The sequence below is a fragment of the Tupaia chinensis genome, unplaced genomic scaffold (genome assembly GCF_000334495.1).
Source record: "Tupaia chinensis unplaced genomic scaffold, TupChi_1.0 Scaffold144171_1, whole genome shotgun sequence".
In the NCBI taxonomy this organism is placed as follows: domain Eukaryota; kingdom Metazoa; phylum Chordata; class Mammalia; order Scandentia; family Tupaiidae; genus Tupaia; species Tupaia belangeri.
This window is the reverse complement of record NW_006204027.1, coordinates 601,467-610,917: the sequence shown is the minus strand read 5'-3', so window position 1 is coordinate 610,917 and position 9,451 is coordinate 601,467. Positions and strand designations below refer to the sequence as shown.

The window sequence follows — 9,451 nt, the reverse complement described above, 5'->3', positions numbered from 1 at the left end:
CACCGCAATGGCCTGCCATTTCATTTATCTTTCCCTTTACAGAAAGGCTTTTAACCCCAAACCTTCCTTAGTTGAACTTCCTCCTCCAACACTCCAAAATGTCTCCAATAAAGTACATTTAGCTAACGCCGACTCAGCACCCGGGCCACCTATCTTCCGTTCCTCTTGCCCACTTTGCAGCAATGGTACATCTTATAGCCAACAACTCTCCATCTTAATCAAACTTCTGATCCCCAAGCAAATCAAGGAAGAGAACTGAGTACAGAGAGTTTCCCCCAGTGGATACCAAGGCTGTTCTAACTGGGTTGGGAACCAGTCACTATGAGTCAACAGCTCCCACTGGCTCCAGTGGTTGGCATCTCCCCCTCATTTTAACTGAAGAAATTAGAGGATGCTACTCAGAAAAAGTCTTCAGTAAGGTAGATCTGTTTCACTCCCACACCGCCTACCTTCTTGGCAACAGCTCAGGCAAGCTCCCTTTCCCCCCAGGAAGAAAATTTCTTACCCAGCACACATTGGAAGCGACTCTGGGTTCCGCACTGAGGCCCTCAATCAGACATTGCAGCAGGGGAGCCAAGTAGACATCATTGATGGCAGCTTCAGGGAGCAGTTCACAAATTCTGCCCACAGTCCATGCAGTTGTATCTCGAACAACTACACTGGGATCTTTCATTAATTCTATGAGGGTGGGCATAGCCTGAAAATACAACATTTATTAGCAATGCAAAACAAAGATTACAATTTATATTGACTGCTACCTTTGGGTTTTAACTCAAAAACATTACCAAGGTGCTTTCGTAAATGTAAAAGACATGCTTATGAAACATCTGTCAAAATAATAAAAGGAGGTCGGGAATCAGCAGTTAGCATAATGGCTATGTCACTGGACTCCCACGTAGTCGACCACGGTTCGTGTCCCGGACCCGGTGGCTTAAAACATGCCGGGCACGTGTGCGTGCGTGCCCAAGATCCCGAGAGGAGAATGGAGGAGAAGGGACTGCGGCGTGCCCATCCCTGCTGGGGGGTGATTTCTCGCTTTCTGTCTCTATGTCTCTCTCTGTCTGTCTGGCGAGCGCACACGCCCTACAGTGAAAATCTCTCCAAATAAATAAATAAATAAATAAATAAAAATAAAAGGAGGCCAACCTCAATTACACAGGTGGGGCATGCTGAAGGCAAAACGGTCAACCATGGGTTGGGATCCCATGTCTCCCTGAAGTCACACCTGTGTGTGTACACCTAAGATGCTGATGAGCTGGAAGGCTGGGGAAGGGAGATACCAGCATTGCCAGAGCCTGTTGAGTCTGTCTCTCTCACCTGCACCCTCTCTCATGAATAAAATAAACAAAAAGAAATAAAGGTGAAACATGACGATGTTTTAGTCTTCTCACCAAATCCTAGATTACAAGTCTATTAATAGTTTGGTGCGGGGACCAGCAGGTGGCGTGGTGGTTAAGGCGCTGGACACTCCCACATGGCTGACCACGGTACAAGTCCCGGACCTGGTGGCTTCCTTTCTCACTTTCTCTGTGTCTCTCTGGTCAAATTAAAATAAATGAATGAATAAATACAATTATAAATAAATAATAATTATTATTATTTTTTTAAATAATAATAGTTTGGTGCATGGGGCGAGAAGATGGGTGGTGGTACAGGTAGCTGAACTCCCACATGGCTACGGTTCAAGTCCCAAACCCGGTTCAAGTCCCAAACCCGGCAGCTTGAAAATCACTCTAGGCATGTGTGTATGCATGCCCAAAATCTGGAGAGCATAGAGAAGGGACTGCAGTGTGGCCATCCCCTCTGGGGGAAAATGGGGTGTGATTTCTCACTTTCCCTCTCTGTTGAGCATAAACGTGCTATGGCAAAAATCTTAAAACAAAACCACACACACCTCTTAAAAAAAAAAAAAAAAAAAATAGACAGACAACTGTAAGAATACCGATAATAATTAAGAGTATTATCCCAGGGCTGAGACCAGCAGTTGGCCTAATGGCTATGTTACTGGACTCCCATGTAGTCCATCACGGCTTGAGTCCTGGACCCAGTGGCTTAAACTCATGCCAGGCACATGTGCATGCGTGCCCAAGATCCCAAGAAAATGGAGAAGGGATTGCAGTATGACCATCCCCCCTGGGGGGTGACTTCTTGCTGTCTGTCTCTGTGTCTTTCTGGCAAGCGCACACATCCTATAGCAAAAACCTCAAAAAAAGATGTTATCCCAGGAAAATGAGATTAAAGGTGACCTTTTCTGTTTGGTCTTTTCATTTTCAAAAGCTTCTGGGTCATATGACTTAAGTAATAAAAAAAAGTTAAGAAATGTATCTTACATAATTGACAGCAAATAACTATCTAGAAATAACCTTAGTACATGACTGCTTACAGTTTCAAAGCAGAAATACACTTTCAAGCAAAATGTTTAAATAAACAATATCCCACTTTCTAACCCAAAAATCTCTCAGCTTCACCTGTATAACTAGCGGTTTGAGCTGATTGGGCTCTGGTCCTTCTAAGATAGAACCAAAAGCCATCACTGCTGCATCCCGGTACCGCCAATCTGGGTTCTTGATGTGTTCTTTAATGAAGGGGAGGACATGTGGGACTATGTCATCTTCACAGCAGGTGGCCAGAAGCATGAGGCACACCCCTGCTGCTTTGCAGGGGTTCCAGTCATCATCATCATCATTTTCATCCTGATGAAAAGAATGTGACGCTGGTTAGGTTTTGTTCAAAGAATCATTTTAACTCAAAAGGTCCTCTGATTATTCTCATATGTCTTTAGAATTTAAGCTTCATGGAAATAAAATATTCTCTTCCACCAAGATTCATCACAACATAGCCTTTTGTTAAATAAGATGCAGATGAAGGATGACTCTAGTACTACTTAATAATGAGAAGAAAAAACCTCAACTGTATGCAACAGCAAGGATGAAACTTGAACACGGAGGGTAAACGGCAGAATGGAAGAGTATGTGCTCTATGATTCTAGTTATATAAGTTCAAAAGCTCAATCAAAATTAATCTATCAGGAAAAACAAAGAAAGTAACGAACTTATAGACTGGGAAAAAGACATGAAGGGGAATTCCTGGGATGGAAGTAATTATATTTCCACAGTAATTTAAAGCAGGCTTCCTATAGAGTTACAGGAAATTTCACAGATAAAAGAATGACTTGTACACAAATAATAAAGTCACAAGTATGCAAAAACAAAAAAAAATGAACCAAAAGATAAAAATACCACTGTAAGGGGGTGGGTCATGGAGGGAGGGGAACAGGGGAAGAAAAAAAAAAGTACGTTTAATTCACAAAAAAGAGAAAAAATATTTGCGAATGAAAATATATATAGCAATGTCTCTGTCTTGACTGATAATATATGGTATTCATGCTGGAAAAAGCAATGATGTATACTGTAAAGATATATATGATCAAATGTAAGTTAAAATAAAGAAAAAAACATACCACTGTAAAACTGAAAGATGAGATGAAAATTTAAGGGATCACTCAGTCCATTTCAAAACAAATATCTTATCTTCTGACTGCTATATTGGAAGTCACGTTCACAATCAAATGCCTTATGTAATTAATGCTCAAAGAGACCAGCATTGTTTCCTTAAATAACTGCCAGCTCTTTAATAGTATACATGCACCAGAGACGAGGTGTTACAATAAACTTACCCCAACACATACCAAGAAAAATGTACAGCATAAACAAATAATGGCAACCAAGACATATTAAAAAAACAAACAAACAAACAGGGTCTGTGTTTACTCACTGGCCTCATCTTTATGAAGTTTTCTTACTTTGTCCTGAATCTTAGTAATGATATCAATGATCTTGAATGATCAATAGAAATTTCTTTCATAGGTTGGAGTTATTCATTAAAATATGAATAATTCATATTCAACCTCATCAATATTTTTAAAATACATATCCCACCAACTATCAAAAATATTCCAGATATTTAACATGTATCTGAGTGGCCCAAAACTAGCCTATCTCTTCTATTAGCCTGAACAATGTAGGACTCAGGAAATCAGAGCAGTGTGTAGCTCGTTCCCGATCAAGACGCATCTGAGATGTTCAGGCCCAGTTAATGCTTCACAAACAACTCGAACCAAGAGGATCGTCGTACAGCCCCAGCTCAGCTGTCCCTGAGTCATCTCCAACAGAACATCAAATAGTTGATGAGCTGCCAAGGTCCTTTACGGAAACTGTTCCAAGTGAACCAACTCAACCTTGCTAAGGTTTCACAGCTTACCAAGCGAAATTTGGACAGTAACTCACCTGTTTAGTTAGGGTCTGTGTGAGGATTGGAACCAGGTACTGCAGGGCTCCCTTCGCATAAAACTTGCTGGTGTGCTCAGGGGGCCGTCCTTGTTCTGCTGCCTGAGGAGAAACACAAAGCAAATTCTAGACAAAAACAAAAAGTTATCAAACTAGAGGCCTACAATGACAGTTGTCTGTAACAGAAATAAATGAGGGCACATGCTAACTAACATTCATTATCATATCTGGGGGTGTAAATTTTTTGGTCTACTTCAATGAGATCCTTTTGGGCAATATGTATGTATAATATACCTTAAAGGGCCAAGGCAACCTTAACAAGGACATTTTTTTTACACACAAGCTCAATTCATATGAATGATATGCTATCTAAGCATTCTTTTGACTTCTCCTCGCCTTTTGGCGAAGATCAAGCATAAGTGTTCTCTGGATCAAGAGATATTAATTCCATATAAGAGTGCCCCAAATAAGACTTTTTGAAATGCACAAAGAGAAACAGGTTAGAGACCAATCTTGAATGTGAAGATTCCAAGGGTAGAACTACCCTACCCCTATATCTGATTCTTCATGAGAGTAAGTAAATGATCAATTTATATGATCAATATTTGATCATATATCCCAGGCTTGTGTTAAGACGTTGGAAAGTAAACAATTCGGCACTAGGTGACATGGGGTGACTGTGACAGCCTGCTGCCCCCTTGTGTTCACAGCATCCATATATGAGTATTTGCAATAAACCATGCCATACTTGTCAGCAAAGACATGAGACGCCCTCATTAGTGATCTGTCTCCATAGGGGCTTGAATTAACAGAAAAATACAAGTGGAGACACCCACTAAGCCAAGTCAAAATGAAGCTTTCCCAGTGGGAGAACAGTAATATTCACACATGAATGTCCCCAGACCTAGTCAAGCTAATAGCTCTCCCTCCCTCCCCTGTCCCAGCACTCTCCCAAGCTCACCTCTGAAGCCTCAATGGCCAAGTCCATTTCCTCATCGCAGACATTGGACCAGAATTCTATCCCTTGCAGGGCCACCTCATCAATGTCACTTTTCATTGCTTCAATCGTGATCTTAGGGGAAAAAACAAAGACATCTCAGGTCCCAGATAAGTACTGGTTCAAGTTAGACCTCTCCCACTTAACCATAGACATCAAGTTGAAGAAATACAATTTATGAAACCAAGATCTGAAATGAAAGGCAGAAACTGAGAGAGGATTTTTAAAATCCACATTTTTTAATTTTTTACATTTGTTAGAGGCTATCTCCTGAGAGGGATGGTCACAACACAATCCCTTCTCCTCTATTTCTCCTTTTGGGATTTGGGGCATGCTTGTACATGCAACCCAGTGTTTTTTTTTAAGTGGCCAGGTCTGTGACTAGGAGCCATCCACAGGCTGGCCTAAAATCCCCTCTTTTTACCAGAACAGACAGATCAAGTGTTTTTGGCATAATACTGATTAGCTTTAAAAAACAAAACAAAAAAACAAAAAAAACTCAGATTCAAGGAATTTCCCTGATTTCATAATATTAAGTGAAAAATTACAGAAATGACAAAACATCAGCTAAGGATGGGCTCTGCAATTAACTACCGGCTCAAATCACATAAATTAGTAATACTTACTGCAAAAAGAGCAGGCCCCATGTATGTCTCCATGTACTGATAGTACAAGGACATGATTTTCACCAGGTTCTGTAAAGCAGCCACTCGTACCTTTTAGAAAAAGCAGATTAAATACTTTACTAAAACAGTGCAATCTGACAAAAGCAGACTCATTCAATCTAAAGGGTTAAGGAGATGGGTAATGTTATCGTTTCTTTTAAAATTAATCTTTTCCCTAAAATTTTCATGATGTTTCTATTTACTGCACCTTTCCTTCTCTTTTTGCTTTAAAGGTGTCTGTGGAACCCGCTGCAGGGCTAAACTCACTAATACTATTCAGACTGAAGGTGTTACTTCCGCCTGCATGAAGCATCAGGTGTACTTTACAGCAACTGCAGGGCCACTTCAGAGGCTACAGTTGAAATAATCACTTGAGTAACCTATGGCAATTAGGCAGCGAAGTGACCAAAACCCATTTCTCTCTTAAGTTTTTTTTTTTTTTTTTTTAAATGAGAATGGTAACTGCCATATGTCAACTTTTTAAGGACTATTCTTCCTTCTTCCAATATTTTTGGGGAAAAGTTCTTATTAAAAACATTAGCCAAACCTGATTTCTGAAGTCATCTGATTTCCACTATTGCACTCTATGAGCCAGAACAAGCATTTCCTAGGTAAGACATAAGACAGACAAATTTTCCATGTGACCTCATACTCACCCTTGTATCTGGACACTGTGTGGCTTCACAGACCACCTGCATAATAAAGTGCCTTTCGGACTGTAAGAAGGATAAAGACAAGAGAATTAGGAGACCAGAACCATCCATGAGATTTCTAGACACTGTAAAGAATAAATCTCACCCACGCAAGGCCCCACAACCCTTATAAAATGAAGCAACTTTCTCTTGAGACAGTGATGGCTACTATGATGGCTATAAAAAAGTTCAACCCTAGTGTTTTGCAGTATGACCTGCCCCTAAGACAGTTCCTAATCTCTTAATCCCCAAAATGACTTTCATAACTTGCCTTCAGGGAAGAAGTGGACAGGGAAACGTATGTCACAGGGTTTAAACAAAGATAATTGGCTAGGGGGGGAAAAAACTAGATGTAGGAAAATCAATTTTCTGTATTTAAAATGTAATAAAATTTAGGGGATCAGCAGGTGGCATGGTGGTTAAGGCGCTAGACACGGCCACATGGCTGACCATGGTTTGCGTCCCGAACCTGCTGGCTTGCTTTCTCACTTCCCCTCTTCCTGTCAAATTAAAAATAAAGGAATGAATAAATAAAATTTAATAAATAATTTTTAATGTAATAAAATCCAAAATATCTGCTTTATTTCAGAGAACATATTTGTTTTCTAGAAAGTAGCAAATATGGGTCAGACAGTGGCAAAGTGGTTAAGACTGAGGGATCCCACATGGCCAACTCCATGAACCTGGCTGATTGAAAAACACACCGGGGTGGGGAGTGGGGACCAGCAGTTAGCGTAATGACTATGTCGCTGGACTCCCATGTAGTCGACCACAGTTCGAATACTGGACCTAGTGGCTTGAACTCACGCTAGGCGCATGTGTGTTCGTTCCCAAGATCCCGAGAGAATGGAGGAGAAGAGATTGCAGCCTGGCCATCCCCTCTGGGAGGTGAGTTCTCACTTTCTGTCTCTCTGGCGAGTGCATGTGCCCTAGAGCAAAAACCTCTCCAAAAAAAAAAAAAAAAGAAAAAGAAAAAAAGAAAAACACACCATGGGTCAGAAGATGGTGTAATGGTTATGTTGCTGGACTCCCACACAGTTGACTACAGTTCAAGTCCTGGACCCAGCAGCTTAAAACTCACACTGGGTGTATGTATGTGTGTGCCTCAATTCCCAAGAGGTGAATGAAGGAGAAGGGACTGCAGTGGCGCCATCCCCCCCACGAGGTGATTTCTTGCTTTCTGTCTCCAGCAAGTGCATGTACCCTAGCAAAAATTTTTTTTAAAAAAGAAAAAAAGAAAAACACACTAAGTGCATGCACCTACATGTCTAAAATCCCAAGAGGAGAATGTGAGAAGGGACTGCAGGGTAGCCATCCCTCTGGAGGGTGATTTCTCATGTCCTATCTCTAAAGAGGGCAAACGCTTTATGCCCCCCCCCCAAAGGAGCAAATGTGCATCTAATATGGCAAGAAAAGAACAAAGTAATGGACTTTATTTTCTATCCTCCAAAGCCTTCTAAAATCTAAAAGAAAAAACCCTATTTTCAAATAAAATAGAACTACAGTTTACTCTGGCTTCTTAGACCTCCTCACGATAAGGCCTAACAAGAAATGGCAAAAAGCCCTAATGAAGTGTCAACAGATTTATATACAAAAATATTTTCTGATGCTATGATCCAGCAATTCATTCCACTTTTGGCTAATATATCCAAAAAAAAGCAAGGTCTCAAAGGGTATTTGAATACCCATGTTACAACAGCATTATTTAAAACAGTCTAGAGGTGGAAGTATCCCAAAGTCCATCAAGAGAAAATTCTAACACGCTACAAAATGGACAAAACTTGAAGACAAAATGCTAAGCTAAATAAGCCCATCACAAAAAGATAAATACTGTATGATCAATTCACATGAGATATCTGAAGTAGTCAAACCCATAAAGTAGAAAGTAGGATGGTGGCTGCCACAGATTGGGGGAAGAGGAAAACTGGGACTGTTTAACGGATAGTTTCAGTTTTGCAAGACGAGAAAAACTGCTGGAGATAGGTATGTTCACATTACTGTGGAACCGCGCTGCACAAGGAAATGGCTAAGAGTATATTTTATGTTATATACACTTTAATACAATCATAAATCAATAAAAAGGGAAATTACTTTCAGTTAAAACATTTACATTATTTTTCAAAAGCACCTTCCTAAGGAGATATAAAATGGCCTAGTTCCAGTAATTTTTTACAATTCCAAAACATTCCCACACTTAGGACTGCAAGAGAAAAAAAAAATCTAAGCTTAGGAACACTTGAGAAAATGTTTCCAAGAACCTAATGAGATACGGCAAATACCTCCATGGCCATTTCTCACACAACACAAACTTCAACAATTGCTACACAAATCGCAACTTTCTGTATCACAAACTTGAAAAATCAACAGACACTTTAACTTTCATTCCTCATCCTCTGAAGCTGTATCTTTTATCACAAGAAACTTACCTCTTTGTCAAAATTTGCTTTGGTGAACTCCAACGAGTTCAGGAGTGCATTAGTAGCAGCTAGCTTCACATTATTACTAGGCTCTTCTTTCCTCATCCCCTGGATTATGGCAGTCAGAATCTCATTGGATTTATCCTGTAGCTGCTCTGGGTCCTGAAATAAGCAAAGAAGTATAATGAATATAATAATGAGCTCATGACTAATCACCAGTCCTTTTAACTCTAAAATCTACTCGAGTAAGCATCATGACTTTGCAATCTTGTCCCACACATTTCCATTTAGGGACAGTATGGCAAACCACCTGTAAAACATCCCACGGTACTGGCAGTCCAAAACTGAACTGAAACAATGAAACTTATCAAGTTCCTTTCACCTTTTTTTTTTT

At 40.2% G+C, this 9,451-nt stretch overlaps 1 protein-coding gene across 2 annotated transcripts in view; it reads right to left on the bottom strand.

Moving 5' to 3' along the window:
- KPNB1 (karyopherin subunit beta 1) overlaps positions 1–9,451 on the bottom strand; it is a 34,515-nt gene that overhangs the window by 18,284 nt on the left and 6,780 nt on the right. Inside the window, exons 3-9 of one of the 2 annotated variants that reach the window (XM_006166089.3) lie at positions 9,067–9,219; positions 6,605–6,664; positions 5,910–5,999; positions 5,248–5,358; positions 4,287–4,412; positions 2,469–2,693; positions 506–697 (exon numbers count right to left, since the gene is read on the bottom strand). In XM_006166089.3, the coding sequence (XP_006166151.1) occupies positions 506–697; positions 2,469–2,693; positions 4,287–4,412; positions 5,248–5,358; positions 5,910–5,999; positions 6,605–6,664; positions 9,067–9,219 (957 nt within the window). The remainder of the gene's footprint in view (positions 1–505; positions 698–2,468; positions 2,694–4,286; positions 4,413–5,247; positions 5,359–5,909; positions 6,000–6,604; positions 6,665–9,066; positions 9,220–9,451) is intronic. The other variant, XM_006166090.3, reaches the window with a different exon arrangement.